At 38.1% G+C, this 19,191-nt stretch overlaps 1 protein-coding gene across 2 annotated transcripts in view; it reads right to left on the bottom strand.

Moving 5' to 3' along the window:
- The window catches only part of CWC27 (CWC27 spliceosome associated cyclophilin), a 164,855-nt gene that overhangs the window by 101,638 nt on the left and 44,026 nt on the right, over positions 1 to 19,191 (bottom strand). Inside the window, exon 11 of one of the 2 annotated variants that reach the window (XM_074995519.1) lies at positions 1,077 to 2,794. The exons of the other annotated variant lie outside the window; for it this stretch is intronic. Within the exon in view, the coding sequence (XP_074851620.1) occupies positions 2,770 to 2,794 (25 nt within the window). The 3' untranslated portion in view covers positions 1,077 to 2,769. Of the gene's footprint in view, positions 1 to 1,076; positions 2,795 to 19,191 lie in introns of those variants that run through there. 2 annotated transcript variants of the gene reach the window in all.

Genomic DNA, 19,191 nt, shown 5'->3' on the forward strand with positions numbered 1-19,191 from the left:
CTGTTTCTAGTTTTCATATGCATTAACAATGCAGGTTAGAAATTTTATAATGTGTTTGCTCCTAAGAGTATGAGTAGCATGGTATGTATATAAAAGATTCTGGGATCATAATCTGTCTATGTGACACTCAAGAAGTTTAAAATGATTGTCAAGTAAGTATTAAGAGATGAAAACATCTACACAAATGCGTGAAACTCTTTTTGTCTAAAGTATCACCAGGTTCAATCACTGGATTTAGGATCCGTCTATTAACATCAACATTCTCAGACATTTTGACTTAAAAATTATACCAAGTGACAGCAAGGCATGCATTTATGCCATGCCAAGAATCCTAGACCATTCTGATACTAGAGGTAACTCAGTCAATCACCACACTTACATTACAGCTAAGGTGCATGCAACAATTTCACTGGTTATATGAAGGAAACTACACAAATGGTGGATTATCAGGCCCAAATGCCACCCCTGTGCAATGGTACGAACTTTCATTACTGTGTTACAAAATGCTATTGCTCTTTTTTCAATAATTTAATTTTTTCCTATAAAATGAGGTTGCCTTTTTTTAGTTAGAAGTAGTAACTTCTTTTTCAGCAAAAACTGAAAACAATCATTTGCCAGCAATACTAGGAAAACAGGAAATGACTAAATACTTCTTCTGAAGTATCTGGCGTGGTTGGAAGAAAATTCAAAATGTATACAAATGTATAAAATTGTCCAGGAAGTAAAATAGATAAAAATTATAATGAATTCAAATCATAAGGCAAGGGGGTTAAAGGTGAGTACTGCCATTCCTGATATATTTCTGGTAGAATTATCTTCAAGGTATACCAATGAAAAATTAAAAATATGGGCAAAAATTATTTAAACTATAAATATTCAATTGCCATTTTTGGAAGACGCTCTGGATGAAAAAATCTCCTGTTTATAAAATGTAGTATGCAGTCTATCAGTCACTGTAGACAGAATGTCAACTATTTAGTCATGAAAATAAATTTATTTAAGTGATGGAAAACAGGAACAGTAGTCAAACTTAAGAAACAATAATATACTTAAAATCTCACAAATCATTAAGAGGAGTTTATGTGCCACAAGACAAAAAAAATTTAGTTTCACACACAGAAAAAAATCTCATTAAGAATAAAAATATATTCCACAACATAAATATATTCCAGCTAAAGTTCTTCTGTTGTTATGGAAAACTTACTGATTTATTTACCCCTAAAAGCACTGGGCTCCCAGGCATTGGGGCAATGTGCCTGGCAGCTCTGGTTTACAAAGAAAATTTACTTGTGTTTCCGCAAATGTGTAGTCAAATCTACAGCAGATTTGGCAAAACAGAGAACTGGCTCTTTTAAATTACTCTAGCCAGAATGGGGAGCTTTGCTCAAGCTGCTTATCCCTCTGCTCAGCCTTTCATTGCAGAAGGTTGTCTCCAAAACATGGAAGTACATCAGTTCATATCATTGTGTGGATATCCATACATTAAGAAACACAGCTCTGTATCAACGTGCTTCACTCTATATAATTTCAAGCACATAAGTGATACTTCTTACCAAAACAGCTTCAAACACATCTAAGCTATGAATCACTGATGATCAAATCCTTAGGACCTGTTAAGGATAATTCGTTTATGAAGTTTTCAAGTTACAATTAAAATGCCAAGGGCGCTTCTGAAGGTGTTTTCAGATCTGTGAAAACTATACTATTTTCATACTAGGACAATTCAAACAGTCCAAACGGAGTGTTCGTAATCATCATCATCAAAATGGAAATTAAGTTCTGAGAGAGAAAAAGAGGAAGTTCAACTGAAGTTGAGAAGTTTATTTGCACCTAAATGTAGGGCCTTATAACAAATATTTAATCCCTTATGAACTATGGAATGAGTGCCAAAAATGTTTTATACCACTTCATCTTGCTTCATTGTGTGTTTTCTGTGTGTTCATTCTTTTATTATTATCTTCAAGGGATACCAATAAAAAAATTAAAGCAAAAGTGTATTAATGTATGTTAAACCAATAAGGTTTTTTTTATTGTGAATATTTTTTATCCCCCATACTTTATAAAACCACCACAGAAGAATACAGATATGAAAGGGACCTACTGAGTCATCAAGTCTAGTCCCATCTTGTCATACAATCCTATTAATAAATATATTAAGCTCCATCTTAAATTGATTAAGCCTCTTGCCCTCATTATTCCTGTTTGAATGGTGAACTTCACTGATATAATGGTTAGAAACAATCTAGTTTTCAGCCTAAATTTGTTCATAACTAGTTTGTTCTTGTACCCATTTGTTCTTGTGCCAATGTTGCCTTTAGCTCAAATAGCTCCTCTGCCTCCCTGATATTTACTCTTTTGGTGTATTTGGACAGAGCAATCATATCACCTTCTCAGGCTTCATTTTGCTAAGCTAAACATACAAAGCTCTTTTCGTCTCTTCTCATAAGCAGGCTCTCCATTCCCCTGATCATTGTAGTAGCTCTTCTCTGCATCTGTTCTAAGATAAATTCATCTTTCTGGAACAAAGATGAGGTCTTGCCAGTATCTTGTACAATGATATTAAGACCTTCCTCACTCTGCCAAAATGCCTTTTTGATCCATCTTAGAATTGAATTTGCACTTTTTCACAGCTACATCACATCTTACATTGTATAAGAAACAAGACAGAAGTACCATGGAGAATACAGTACAGTCTTTATATACTCCATGATGCAGATGCACTTGGCATACTCTTCTGAAGCATTAGTCTCATCATAGCAAAAAGGTGGTTCAGAGGAAAAGAACGATCAAGTGGCTGGAAAAAAGCATATGAAAACAGATTGGAAAGAATGTGATGGCTTACTTTACAAAATTAGCGTGTATCAAATAATCAGTGACAAACAGAAGGTAAATTGGGAGCTTCCGTTCTCATCTCTCAATACAAGAAAAAAAGGGAAATTCAATTAAACACAAAAGTTGGAAATTGAAACCAAATAGGGACACCGAGAGAGAGAGACGGGGCGGAGGGGGGGAATTGGGAAATTCTTCACTAAGGCTACGTTTACACTAGCCCAAATATTCGAAATGGCCATGCAAATGGCCATTTTGAAGGTTACTAATGAAGTGCTGAAATATATATTCAGCAACTCATTTGCATGCCGGCAACCACAGCACTTCAAAATTGCCACAGCTCGCTGCCATGCGGCTTGTCCAGACGGGGCTCCTTTCCAAGAGGAACCCGCCAACTTCAAAATCCCCTTATTCTGATCAGCAGCCACCGGCATGCTAATGAGGTGCTGAATATGTATTTCAGTGCTTCATTAGTAATCTTCACAATGGCCATTTGCATGGCCAAGATTTGAGCTCGTATAGGCACGGCCTCAAGGAAACCACTGAGAATAAGTACTTAGTAAGGTTATAAAGGTTATGTCTTGATATGGCTGTGGACATGAAGAATACCTAGAATTATATTTCGTGATAACTAAACTTTTATAAATGGTATATTAAGGCTCATGCTCCATGCCTAAGCCAACATCTACTGGCAATCATCGTGGGTCTATGCAGAGGGCCAGAGAATCCCACATATGCTTCCTCTGACGTTTTTTACATTGTCATCTGTAATATCTGGTGAAGATCACTGCCAGAGACAGGTCTGTACAAAACCCTTTCTACAAGCAAACATACTGCACAACATGCTACCCAGGAGAATTGAAAATAAGAAACCATTTTTTATTGTTTTTCAGCATTAAATACTAAGGCAATCTGCCACTTAGAATGACTTTGGGGTGGAATAAAAAGTTTGCAATATTAGAAGTCATCCCAGGAAAGAGGAAATACATGTTTATTACAGAAATGACTTGCCAAACAAATCCACTCCGTTTACAAAGTAACGAATCTTTTTCTAAATGCTAGCACTGCAAATTTCACCTAACAACCTTTCAATCAAAAACTGAACTGTGCCCTATTCACTATATACATCATTACCAGTAATGCAAATTCTGAAACTGAAATTTAGTAACCAACTCTTAAACTTGTCCTTTGACATGATGTGAGACAGAATGAAATCCCAGTAACTCTCATACACCTATGTTAACTCTTCAGTGTTGTAAGGAGTGTAAAATAAAAATATAGGCAAATGAGCTGTGACATGACTGTAAAAGATTTTTTTTTTTTTTTTTTACTGAAGTTGTCTCTGAACGTAACCCTATTTTAAAACTACATTATTCATACTTACAGAAAATGAACTCTATGGTAGAAATATATAGCCCCAAAATGTTTTTTCCCCCCCTTGCTACTTAGCTACTCAGCTTAGTTGAAAAAAATGCAGGAAATGGAGCATAAACATTTAGAAATTACTAAGTGAATTACTATACCACAGCTAAATCCCACATGCTACATTACAAAAATCACATGTGCAACTAAATAGCTCAGAGTGCTGTAGACCTTTAAAATGATATCTTATCCTTAATACAGTGCTAGCAGTCCACTATATAATAAGGATTACACATTCTCACCTTCCATCACACTAACTACATTTTCATGGGTCATCTAAGCATCCTTTTTCCAGGTTACTAGACAAGTGCATACACAAACTTCACGTAGAACTACAATAACTCTTGCCAAGTAACAGCACGATGAAATATACCACAATAACAGTTCAGTCTTTGTTCCAGGCTAACACTATACCTATTAACGTGCTTTGATAATGAGCCAAGAAAAATCACAGGGCTGGGATACAGTTTTGTGCCTAAATAATCTGTGCTTGTGTTTAATATACTATCATCTGCTTTTAAGTCACTGCCCATTAACTCCACAAATAGGTCTGGGATTTTAAAAATTAATTTTAATAATGTAAAGAATACAGAAAATCTACAGTACCTTAACAAAAAAAGAATGCATCACACAATCTTTAAATTAAGTAGATGATATTTTTAAAAATATCATGTATATTTAATACCTGTTGAGAAGGAATGTTTTTTGACATTTTAGTTACACGCTTCCGAAATAACAGATTTCTCAAACAAAATATGAAAAACGAAAGTTAAAAAAATTATAAAGGAATAGACTCAGCAACTGAGATTTATATGTTTGCTTAAGAAGTTGAGGAAGTTTCAAATATATAGCTAAATTAAACATCCCAGCTTATTGTAATGAACTTAACTCAGCCTGCAGTTAGTGACCTTGGATTCAGTATTCACTGAAAAACAGATGTCATTTTCTAAATTAAATTGAGGTATATCAACAGAAATGCCTTTAGTATCAATATTAGGATTTCATTTAGATAATACATAAAAAGGGAAAAAAAAAAACCTAAAAGATATAAGGTAGCAGAACTCTGATCAGTTAACTAAACATGTTAAAATAAGAAAAAGGACATAGTGTTAGGAATGCCAATTGAGGCTCCAGTCTAATCAGATTTTGACTTGGTCCTTCATCCTTTAAAAAGAGCTCAGTTTCACTACCTTAATTTACTCTGAGGGGCCTTTTGCATGAGAATTTGAAAAGCATAAGTCCTGTTTATTGCTTGAAGTTTAAAACCTTTTGAGACTATTTTAGGAGAATGAGGTTGATGCCCCTTGTGTCACTGGTCAAAATGTTCCCTCCTCTCCTTTGTTGTATATCATTCTAATCGACTGTCAAATCCGAAGTCAGAATTAGCAGATTTCAAAGATTTGGGTCCCTTCTCTATAAACCTTTATTCATATAAGCAGTCCCACTAATTCAGTAAGACTATTTATGTAAGTTTTTGCAAGAATGGGCTCATAATTTAACAGGTTTTATAAATTTGGTGTTGATACATGATTTATAAATGAAAAATACTGCTCATACTTACGTTGAATTCTGATATGGCATATCACAAATCATACACAGAGTAAACATTCACCCACTAATATGAAAATACATCTTCAGGGACAAAAGTTAAGTCAGTGTGGGTGTAAATTTTTCATAGAAATAATTTGTATACGAAGATTTCTGATAGCAAAACTGTTAAGGTTGAGCCGAGAATTCGATCAGTAGTGCACATAATTTATTTACTGTAAATAGGGCTTGTAGCACCACCTAACTAGTAAGGTTGTGCAACCCTTTCTATTGCAAGTCTTTGCTTTCAGCTGCTTACAAAACATTGCCATACTTTACCCATTTGGGCTGAAATTTCACGTTAGATGTCAGTCTCAGGCTAAAGTTTTTATAAAATTTCAGTCAAAATAATTTAATCATTTCCAATAATGTGAAAGTAGGGAAAATATGTGGTCTTCCCAGCTTAAAAAGTTCTGGCAAGGTTTTCCTTGAACTTACCTAGCACTTCTATTCTTCGGATAGGAACTTTAAATTTGACAAGGGGTGATGCATGTGTCAGAGGTGCTTTTTGCCGTCATTGTGAAAAATCCACCCAAATTCAGCCTAATTATAAGCCTTTAAAAATAGCAGTTGGCATATGACCTACCTTGCTAGAGCTTAGCTAAAACCGTCAAAGATTTCTTCCTAACTGATCACACTTGAGACTCAGTTTTTAGTGCAGACCAGACTGCACAAGCCACTTCCACAAAGTAAATAAACACAGAATCATAGGACTAGAGGGAACCTTAAAGACATCATCAAGTCCCATCCCCTATACTTGTGTCAGGACCAATATATGGAGCTACACATCTTGTAGAAGTGGAAGGTACCTCAGGAGGTCATTGAGTCCAGTCTCCTGCACTTCTGACAGGACCAAGAACCATCTCTTACAGATATTTTTTCCCCAACCTATTTGCCCCTGACTCCTAAATGGCCTCAAGGATTAAACTCATAATCCTGGGTTTAGAAGGCCAATGCTCAGACCACTGAGGTATTCCGCCCACCCCACTCAAGTACCAGGCGTTCTTAACCTTTTTGCCCTCAGATGTCCCCTGAAAGTGAAATTAATGTTTACACCTCCCGCCCTCCCCCAAATTAATCAGTGAACCAATCAAGACATAATCAAGATGATAAAGGGATTTTATCTCTAGCCAATTCCTCACATACACAAAAAATATAAAAATAAATAAATTAAAAAGTTCATCAGGACCACCTTAATGAGATGGCTGTTGCTGCTTTCGGTCAGTAAGGACAGAAATTCGAGAGACAGTCTTGGACAATCCTAGGCAAATGTCATGCCTGGCATCCAACCCATTTCTAGCCTTTGTCTTCACACTGACTAATGTTGAAAATCCAGATGTGTGGATATAGGTTGTAACAAATGGGATCAAGGCTGAAAGAGCTTTCTTTGTCAAAACTGGGTAGGCGGCTATTTGAGAGCACCAAAATTCATCAAAATTTTGATTGGAGAATCCTTGCATCAACAAAGCTTTGCTCTGCAAATCAATGAGGTCATCCTTCTGCACGTCAGCATCATCCATCGAGTCCAAATTGAAGGTGAAAGGATTTCAAATCCACTTGTCATTTTTCAATTCGTCTTTAACAAAGGAATTATCAAAAAAGAGTCCATGAGATTTTCCAGGTGCCTCAAAATATCACCTTGAATCCAATCTGGGACTGCCTTTAACAAACCCTCTCCAGAGAAAAGAACATTTTCCAGAGTAGGAAAATTTGCATAATTGTTCTTTGCCACATCTCTTCCAAAGAGCCAGTTTTTGCTGGAAGGCAGCGATCTTTTCATTTGCATCCAGAACAGTCACTTCTGACACTTGAAGTGAAATGTTGAGGTCATTAAATTGCGAGAATATATCTGCAAGATGGGCCAATGACACAGTGAAACCTGGGGTTTCAAACTCTTCACACAGTTTGTTTTCCTTTTCTTAAAGAAACATGGCTATCTCAGTTCTAACTTCCACAACACAAGTGAAGCCTCTTCCATGGGAAAACCAGTGTACTTCTGTGTAATATAACAATAATTCATGAGCAGCTTCACCTTCTTGGCAGAATATTTTGAAGAGTCTGTGGTTCAAAGCTTGAGACTAGATGAAGTTCATTGCTTGAACAGCCATATCCATGCTGATTTTAGTTTTGAAGAAAGAGTTTTTGATGCCAGTGCATGACAATGTAGAAGACAGTGGATGAACTCCACCTGTGGGGCCTCCATCTGCACCAAATCTCCAAAGCCAGCACAGAAGGTTCACCATCAGTGCATATGAAGCCAAATTTCACCTTCCAGTCCAGTCCATTTTTTGAAAAGAACTCCTCAATTAGCTGGTACAGATCAGCAGCTTTTGTGGTAGCCAACAGGGGTTCACAGAACAAAAACCTCTTCTTTGATGCACGTTTCGGTGGCGTATCTCACAAAAGCCAAGGAGTTGACTGCATTGAGCCTCATCAGTACTTTCATCCAACTGAAGTCCAAAGGACAGAGTCACTTTCTTGAGTTCATCCATGAGTGGATCCAAAATATCAGATGACATATCCAAAATCTGACAACTGATGACGTTGTTTGACAGAGGTATTTCAGCAATCCGTTCCCTCTGTTGCTTTCTGAGAATAACTTCGAGCATTTGAAGAGCACAAGGCTTGATCAGAGTCTCACCAATTGTGTGAGGCTTTTTGTTCTTTGCAATGAGATATGCCACTTTGTAGGAGGCCTCAAGGAGTGGCTTCTGAGTAGATCCAAAACCTAACTTGGGTAAAGTGCCTGATGAGTGGAATTGAGCTTTCTTCTGCTTCAGCGACTACAGCGAGTCTCCAGAATTTCCTGGGTGCACATTTGCGAAATGATCTCAGAGTTTAGCATGCCTCATGTTATCATTACAGAGAACTTTTGCACATGAAAAGCACTGAGGTTTTTTGGTTCCATCGCAGTCAAAACAGCACATGAACCCAAATTTCACATAATCCTCACTGTATTTCCTTTTCTTTGACATTTCTTGTCTTCTTGAGGGTACACAAAAATGTAAATTAAACTATCAAACTTGGTAGAGTTAAACACAAAAACAACTACCTGCACCGGAGACAGACTGCTAACTGAACCAGTGCGTGTGGGCAGAGTACATGAAAATACAGCGCTACACAAGAGGAAGTGGCACGCCTGACCTTGAACAGGTGCAATCGAGGCGTGGGATGTGTGTGAAGATTGCAGTAATTCTACAAAAGCACAATATTGTGTCTGACCTAATTTTTTAAAAGTGTCAGCCTTGAGGAAAAAAATATCACCTCTTGTTGCATCGGCCAATCAAAATGTAACACAGTTAGCAAGATGTTAGTTTCTGTCGTAACCAGTTTAAAGCAGTTTTGTGGAATATGATCGAATAGCTCTAACTGTGAAAGTAGACATTATTCTTTTAAGTATCCAATCTCACCCCAAGTTCCCCTATATTTAATTAATAAGCAATTAATGTTGTTAATTTTAATTCATAATATTAATTATAAAGAATTCTAAACTTTAGAATTTTATACAGTGAGAAAACAATTGTGATAAATTTTCTGGGAGACACCTCACACCTCCCCTGTAACCCTTCTGCACCTCCCCGGGGAGGTGCACCCCACAGGTTAAGAACCCCTGATCTACACCATCCCTGCCAGGTCTCTATAGAATAGCTTTACTGCAGCTACACTACGAAGATATATTGAAAGTTAATGATCGAAAAAAGCTTTGCCATCTCATTTATTTATACGCTGCATAATGCAGTATGCTCTTCATAGAGTCACTGAATCACAGAATGCTAGGGACTGGAAGGGACCTTGAAAGGTCATTGAGTCCAGCCCCCTGCCCTCATGGCAGGACCAAGTACTGTCTAGACCATCCCTGAAACATTTATCTAACATTTATCTAACCTGTTCTTAAATATCTCCAGAGATGGAGATTCCACAACCTCCCTAGGCAATTTATTCCAGTATTTGACCATCCTGACAGTTAGGAACTTTTTCCTAATGTCCAGCATAAACCTCCCTTGCTTCAGTTTAAGCCCATTGCTTCTTGTTCTACCCTTAGGGTCCAAGAAGAACAAATTTTCTCCCTCCTCCTTATGACACCCTTTTAGATACCTGAAAACCGCTATCATGTCCCCCCCTTAATCTTCTTTTTTCCAACTAAACAAGCTGAATTTTTTCAGCCTTTCTTCATAGGTCATGTTTGTCAGGGATTTTTCATCCCTTGGGCATAATCGTCCCCGTGGGCCAGGGGAAACAAGCCTTGGGCCATTAATATTATTACAAGGGCAGGTAGACCCTAAAAGGTACATAGGCTGCCAGTTAGCAGCCCCCGTAACGGTCACTCTGTGTCGGTTGGTTTTACCGGTAACCTGAACTCACAAACATTTCAAATCATGAATTTCAAAATCCAGGTTCCTCATTGGACGGAAATGAGGTAGCTCCTGGAAAGGGACCTGGTTGAAAACAGGCCCCTCAAAACGCTTATATGCAAATGACCTCATGAACAATTCATAAAAACAGGGAATATAAGGCAGCGCCCCGCAGCGCTCGGGGGGTCCACTATCCACCGGCAGCCGGCGCTGAAAGAAGACTTTGCGAAGTGCTCCTGACTTTGTGAAGAGCTCCTGTTCCCTGAAGGTCCTCAGCTGCAATTCTACATCCGCCCAGCAGAGTCCGCTCTGCTGAGGCATAGCTGAAATCACACATACAAAAAGAGCTAAGGCAGTCTCCGCTCTGAGGTAAATTGGGTGAGGGACGAACTGGCCTCACCCTTAGGGTGGGGTACTGCGCCCTCACCCCTTAGCACCCAGAGCCTGCCAAAAATCACTGCGGCACCTCCGATCTCGCCGCCAACAAACAGATTGAGAGCGGATTTGGAGTGGGTCGAACTGGCCCCATCCCTAGGGTGGGGTACTGCGTCCACTCCAATTGAGGCTTAAGATCTGCCACCATCGCAGCACCACCGCTCTCGTTGCAAACGCCTCAGCCTTTCTCCACCGGATGTGACCATCTTATCGGATTAGACCACCGGATCAGACACGTAAAACCCCCTACGCCCTAAACACTAACTTTCTAGCTTAATTTGGGCTGTGTGGGGATACTTACCAAGCCAGTAACTCTAACTGGGAACTATTATTACTTGGGGCTATAACCATTGGCTTAAAGCTGCACACCTGGTTAACAAGCCCATAACTAGAAGTTTTACTAATTAACTGTTTATCGTTGTGTTCTTTTTCTATAACCCCTTTTCTCCCTTCTCTCCAATCCCCACTGAAAAAATCAGTTGGGAAGGACCCTTGTAGGGTGGACCTCAAGGTGTCCAATAGAGTGGCACTATTAGTCACTCAGGGTACATAGGGGTGACAAACTAATTCATCCCCTATAACCCGGAGGAAAAACTTATTAGATTTTTGTGTCCTTGTGTTTTACAAGGAGAGTCTCATACAGACTTCCCTCATGGAACCCTTGTTGCTGTTTATTGTAAGTGTTTAAAGTATAATTAGAAGTAGATAAGTTAATATATATATATATATATATAGTTACAAGTTCAATTATTGTGCTGTTTGTTTATAAGTTACTGTTTTTGTTAATAAATATAATCATTATTTAATCCAACCTTTCTCTCCGTATCTCACCCTTGCCCTCAACAAACAAGCCAGCACCTAACCTACCAGGGATTAGCCTCTCCCCAGTCTCTCCCCACTTACACTGCACTGCGCTCTAGGCCCCCTGCCGGAGGTGGGTGGGGTCGGTTTGCTGAGGAGCGGAGCGGTCCTTTGCCAGTCGGCGGGCTTCCTGCCGTCTCCTCTTTGCCCTCGTCTGAGGCCCCGTGGGGATCCGGACGGACTGCTGGTGCGGGGTCAGCGGGGGGTTTATTGCCCGCAATTCTGCCCGCACTGTCAATGTTCTCTAGACCTTTGATCATTCTTGTTGCTCTTCTCTGGACCCTTTCCAACTTCTCCACATCTTTCTTGAAATGCGGAGCCCAGAACTGGACACAATACTCCAACTGAGGCCTAACTAGTGCAGAGTAGAGCAGAAGAAAGCCTTTTCGTGACTTGTTCACAACACACCTGTTAATGCATCCCAGAATCATGTTTGCTTTTTTTGCAACAGCATCACACTGTTGACTTATATTTAATTTATTGTCTCCTATAACCTCCAGATCCCTTTCTGCCTTACTCCTTCCTAGACAGTCGCTTCCCATTCTGTATGTGTGAAACTGATTGTTCCTTCCCAAGTGGAACACTTTGCATTTGTCTTCATTAAACTTCATCCTGTTTACTTCTGAACAAATTGGAGAAATGGTCTGATCATTTTGAATTTTGACCCTATCCTCCAAAGCAGTTGCAACCCCTCCTAGTTGGTATCATCTGCAAACTTAATAAGCATACTTTCTATGCCAATATCTAAATCGTTGATGAAGATATTGAACAGAACCGAACCCACAGACCCCTGCAGAACCTCACTTGTTATACCTTCCAGCAGGACTGAGAACCCGTAAGTACTTTCTGAGTATGGTTATCCAGCCAGTTTTGCACCCACCTTACAGTAGCCCCATCTAAGTTGTATTTGCCTAGTTTATTGATAAGAATATCATGTGAGACCCTATCAAATGCTTTACTAAAATCTAGGTATACCACATCTGCCGCTTCTCCCTTATCCACAAGGCTCGTTATCCTATCAAAGAAAGCTATCAGATTGGTTTGACATGATTTGTTCTTTTCAAATCCATGCTTGCTGTTCCCTATCAGCTTATCACCTTCCAAGTGTTTCCACATGATTTCCTTAATTACTTGTTCCATTATCTTTCCTGGCACAGAAGTTAAACTGACCCGCCTGTAGTTTCCTCCATTGTTCTTATTCCCCTTTTTATAGATGGGCACTATATTTGCCTTTTTCCAATCTTCTGAAATCTCTCCTGTCTCTCAAGATTTTCCAAACATGACAGCTAATGGCTCAGATACCTCCTCCATCAGCTCTTTGAGTATTCTAGAATGCATTTCATCAGGCCCTGGTGACTTGCAGACATTAACTTTCCCAAGTGATTTTTACCTTGTCCTTTTTTTATTTTATCTTGTAAACCTACCCCTTTCCCACTAGCATTCGCTATGTTAGGCATTCCTTCTTCAGCGTTCTCAGTGAAGACTGAAACAAAGAAGTCATTAAGCATCTCTGCCATTCCCAAGTTTCCCGTTACTCTGATCAATGAAGAAAATATGAAAAAATTAAAAAAATTTAACAAGGAAAAATAATCATGGAGCACCATATGAAGTGGAGCAGAAATTTTTTGGAGAATAAGTTCATGATTTTTTATTTATAAAATGTTTGCTCCAGGTTGAACCGCTCTAATCCAGAACTCTCTCTGCCAGCAAAATCCATAATCTGGCATGATTTTAGTTAGCCGGATGACTATTTTGGGCATGGCCAAGTTTCCAGTGGTCCCATAAAGTTTGTTTACATCCACCAGTCCTGACTCTCAGCATTCCACGCTGTTATTTAGCTGTCATTTTTCTCCTAACGTCTTCTAAGAGGCCAGTTAACAGTGGAAGTGTTGGTAACGTACTAGAAAATACTGACTTTCCATCATCCAGCAAATCCTCTCATCCAGCAGTGGTGGGGTCCTGAGGGTGCGGGAAAGAGGTTCAACCTGTACTATTACTGTCCTATTTTCAATCCAAAATCAAGTACATTCAGTGACCAAAACCACAGCTTTAAGATGTCATGACTATATAATTTTTGGTTTATAATAGCAATAACTTCCAGCAATTAAAAATTATTTTCTAGAATTCTAATCTTTTTCTCATTTGCTGTGAAAATAACACTATCTGCTTATTTAAGGCTGTGTACTACAACAAAAGACAGATTTCCATTGATTTCAATAGACTGTGAATACTTTCTTGGAAAATGGAGAAGTTAGAAAAATAAAAACTGTATTACTGCCATTGTTCAACTCACTTTTGCTTTTCCTCTATTTTACTAAGGCTACATCTATACTCCGAGATACACTCGAATTTAAGGTAGGTAGCTTGATTGTACCAAGTGACTGTCTTCACTGTAAATACCATTAGCTCGATTTAGGGAGCATTAATATCAATATCATAATACCGCTGGAATTGTGTGGGTGTAGTGTCAAGTTCGAATTTAACAGTTCAAATGAAGGTTAGTGTGGAAGTGCCATATTTCTGAATCGAATTCATTAGCATCCAGAGGATAAGTGGCACTGCTGCTCCTGGCTCCTTGCCACTCTCAGGGGCCAGGAAACTCACCAGTGCAGCACCTGGTTCCCTGCTGCACCTGGCTACAGGCTCCCGCAAGCCAGGCGCAGCAGCACTGGTCAATTTCCCAGTTGCCCAAAGCTGCAGGGACCCAGGAACCAGGCTGCAGGGTGAGCTACCAGCAATGGGGTGCAGCAGGGCCTGGGGTGAGGGCACAAAATGTGGGGCTGAGGAAACTGAGGGATAGGTTCCTACAATGCACTGCTGCAACAGGTGATGTTTGGCCACTCTAGTGTGGCAGCACTAACTCAACTTTGTGTGGATTTTGTGGGAAATCAAATTTATAAAACCCAGAGCTACAAAATCAAATTTATCTGGTAGTGTAGACGTAACCCAAGTGACTAACCTGTTCTTAGCGTGCATAAAATTAGAAAACCTCACACTTCTAATCTGTTTAAAAACCTTTGTACACTTATTTGATTTAATGGGGTAGCATACTACAGTTTTTCAATGGAATGTCATCATTTTTTCCATGTCTATGTCAATAAATTGTGCACTTACTGCTGTATGAGTATGGATGTCAGGTTTTTAAGAAATTAATTTATTTACATAAGTAGAGCTCAAAGATGCTCTTTAACGGTTATTTACAGTACAATTCAAATGTGCATTTCCTGAAGCACACCAATGGGATGAATATCACTTATTTTGTGAAAAAAAATCATTTTGAAAAGGTTTTAATCAAAACTTTAACTGACAGCATGGAAATGCAAGTCTCTAAGTTGTCACATATTGAAGTAACTGTGCAGAAATAAGAAAATATTGCAATGAAAAATTCCAGGTGCTACAGTAATAAACAGCAGAACAAGAAAGAAAGGAAGTATTCTAAAATACAAGATAAAGTGCAACAGGCAGTGCTGGGCAAATGTCACACTGAGTTCACGAATTAATCTTATGTAGTAATACAATGTTCCTGGAGTCATACATTCCCATCTGTTACTGGTTATATGTAACATTAATTTGGTAGTTTTAATAGTATCATGAAGATGATGTAAATTTCACAAAACATGGCATTCATGCTGTCTCTGCCCATGAAAGAGCTTGACAGAAGTTTGAGGTCAGGACAAAAGGCCAATGTCAAAATTGCATGGATCACCCTGCATTATACACAGCTGTAGCTAATTAATTTCAGTGTGTTCACAACAATAAAAATTAGTCAGTATAAATCTATTCCTGTTTAATTTTAAGTCAAACCTTATATATATTTTAGAGAGTTTGTCTTTTTCTTGGATCAAGAAGTCCTCCTAAACAGTATGAGGTCGGACCACCAAATTCAGTATCCCACCTTCCTCTTATAACTTAAAGTAGCATAAAGGTTTGGTTGTGCCAGGAAAATGGGATGTACCTGGAATGGGACTGCTTCTTATAAAATCAAAACAGAAAAGACACAATCACCAAATCAAGCACAGTCCTCAAAACAAACATAATTGAGAGAATGTTGAAAGAGACTGAACCAAGATGAGGCAGAAAAATGGTATGAACCTGGAATAGGACTGCTTTACAATAAACTTTACAAAAAAGAGGTAAAATGGAGACATATGGAGTAGTCCTCTGTTTCAGCACAGCTAAATTAATGTTTAAAGTTTGAAAACTAAAAGAAAAGGTTATTGGAAACCAAATTGACCATAGCCATTTTTTGTTAAAACATAATGACTGGTATGAGTTTATAGGGGCAAAGAAAAAATATACTTGCTGGAATTCCCATTTAAAAGACATTTATTAAAAATAATTAAATGGGCAAATTTTAATAACCCCTTTTTAAAGAAATCTGAAATAAAAATGAACTTCATAAAAACAACACTAGTTTTGAAAATTACAATAAAACATACATTTTCCTTTAAAAAAAAAGCCAAACAAATAAAAAACTAAAAAACCACCCTTGATTCTGTTAAGGAGCCAAGCAATGCAAGACAAATCTGCAAGGTCTTACATATTTAATCAGCAATAAAACTTATTTAATAGTCTTTATTTTTTCTGGGACTAAAAATGTCCAGATTATGCCTCAAAGCAGAAACTACATAAAAAAACTAAACAGAATGGAAACTAGATGGTTTGCCCATGTCTGTATTGAACAGATGGGTGTATTTCTCAGGCTTTTGAGACTGAGCATAGTGGAACACTGGGGTCCTGATCGCTACGGGGCCTTTAACATCCTGTTATGATCTTCCTCCAGTCCTCATTCATAATAATGGTCTCCAACTGCATTTGGCTATCCATTACAAGGATGGCAGAATTCACAACAACCTTCCCTGGTGGTGTCGGGATGGTTCTGACCACCTGATTTTGGATGACACTGTGTTGCAGCTGGCAGGCTCTTGAATGGGACTTACAGTTACACAAGACATGGGAAAGCATCTCTCTGGCACAGACTCATTTCTTCTACAATCAAGTGGATAAGATGACAAACATAGTGATTAACTCCTAAATTTACTTAGTGCATTAGACTCTTTTCTACTGGTGCTTCAATGCTACGTGGACATCACGTTTGGCTCCCTCGAGTGCCACTCTTGTCCAAGAGTGCGTGAGCTGCCATAACAAAGGGGTGTTGACAGATCATCTATGATGTCACATTCCAGTCTGCAGACTTGGAATTCCCCCTTGGAAAACAAGCAAATCCTCCCACTGGCATTTCCTATTGCTTCCTGATAAATCCAGCTCCATGTTGACAAGCTGAATGTGGTAACTGTGCCACAAACCACAGTGCAGCATTTAGTTGAAGCAAACATCAGGGCTAACAGAGATATATTAAGGACATAAAGGATCTGCTCTTCAAGAGGTTCCCAAGAGTTTTCATGTAATTTGTATCAAAACACTATAGGAAGAGATCTTCATTTTAATTTGTTCCAGGTGAGGCTAGTAAGGCTGGCTATAGTTTTACTTCCAAATCTGTCAGTTGGATACAATGGCAATAGCCTGCCTCGGGCACAGATCAGCAAGATGACTGTGTAAGATGGAAAGTAGTGCCACTGTCTTGATTTCACTGAGAATTTCATTACTAGCAATCAGTGGTCAGAGCATCTACACATTGACTGAGATTCCCTTCAATCTGATAGAAGTCATCCCCAGTAATAAACAGATGATTAGCATACACATTCATCTCAGCATGCACTTCAGGAAGGTTGTATGTGTGTATACCTTGAACAAAAAAGGAGTCAAAAATTGACTTTTATGGAAGGAGGTTATGCAGTCATTTAAGGTAATATATGTTCTCCTCAAATTTCATGAGAAAGCCTTGAGTGCTAATCATTTCTTGAACATACCACAACATTGGCCTATAGGCGATAACTTGTAGCAGCTTAGCAGTCTACCTGATGTGCCACACAGCATAACTAGTTGCCATCAGATCAATAAGAATTCCACCACCTTGACTTCCTAATCCAAATGTATTTTCTACGTCTCGAATCAGAGAACCTTGTCTTGGGTTCATTATCCCCTTCTGAAGACAGCCTGAATGGTGTTAGCTCTGCCCCCATATCTCTCACTTGCTTTCTTAGTAACAGAGAGGAAGCCGTGCTAGTCTATACACTATCAAAACAAAAAGCAGTCAAGTAGCACTTTAAAGACTAGCAAAATGGTCTATTAGGTGAGCTTTCATGGGACAGACCCACTTCATCAGACCATAGCCAGACCAGAGCAGACAATATTTAAGGCACAGAGAACCAAAAACAGTAAGCAAGGAGGACAAATCAAAAATACAAAAAGCAATCAAGTATCACCTAATAAACCATTTTGCTAGTCTTTAAAGTGCTATTTGACTGCTTTTTGTTTTGCTTTCTTACTTCCTCTTCACTATTTACCACTCCCTCAGTTTACGTTTTCACCCAAGTCATTGGTAAAAATATTAAGCAAGCAGGATCAAGAACTTCTAAATCTTTGAGGGCATACCCATAGCTAGATTTTGCATTTTTAGGAAGAAAGGATTAAATAAATGTGACTTTACTTAAACCTTTTCACAAGGCCTATGTTAGAGGTTAGTGAGATTCCAGCTACACCTAGGAATAATTTCACTATTACCCCATGTTTATATAACTGAACTTACAAAATTCCTTCAGAATCTGTTGGGAACTTTTCCCATTCCTACTGCTGTATGATGTACAAAATTTCACAGAAAGAATAATTTATAAGAAGATATAGACTTGTTTTAATTAAATACACAGCCAACAAATTTTCCTGTGTATTCATTCACTGTTAGCTGTATACTTTACCAGTATTTTTTTTAAAGTTGTCATAATTTCAATGTACAAAGTTAATGTCTTCTGCATTACAACTCTAACCTTTTTCTCCAATATATTTAAGGAAAATAAACATTTACATGTCTGAACTAGTATATTATTAGAATTGAGTTTGTATAATTGAACTTACTTTCAATAACATGAATCCATGTTGCATTACTTTTATCTTTTGACTTAGTAATTCTAGCCTCTGGCTCAGAACAATTTCTCAGTCATTTTTCTATTCAGCACTATTTAGGAGAGACTTACTTACTATACTTCGATTTCTTTAAGGTATTTGGCTACCTACCCTATGATACTTTGATTAAATACAGCATATAAAATTAAATGGATTAAAAGCTTAATGACAAGGTCTCAAAATATAACTAAGAGGGATCATCCCTGAGTGGATGTGTTTATGAATGAAAATGACCTAATGCTATACTTACAGACCCCAATTAAATTTTAGGAAGAATAAACTAGATCTTAAATTAAAGGAAATTAAGAGGATTTAATCTAGCTAATTTACATGGCAATATTAAAGGACCATCCTATAAACTAGCATCAAGAGATCTTTCTGGCATGGACAGTGTGTTTTTATTTTTATCCAAATTTTTAGAAAGTACTGTGGTGTCTTAAATTCATACACATTTTTAAAAATTATGTTTTCTACCAGAGCTTGTAGCTAGCTTATATTGCAGATTCTGAAACAGGCCTCGCTTGCAGCAGAGCTTGTCTGCTAATAATACTGCCCTAGCACCCAGGAGTGTGAATCATAGAACAGTATCCCTACTGTGCTAGGAGCTGTAAAAACAGAGCAAAAAAATAAAATATATATATATATATATATATATATATATATATATATATATATATATATATAT

This window comes from Carettochelys insculpta, chromosome 5, assembly GCF_033958435.1.
Source record: "Carettochelys insculpta isolate YL-2023 chromosome 5, ASM3395843v1, whole genome shotgun sequence".
Taxonomy (NCBI): Eukaryota; Metazoa; Chordata; order Testudines; family Carettochelyidae; genus Carettochelys; species Carettochelys insculpta.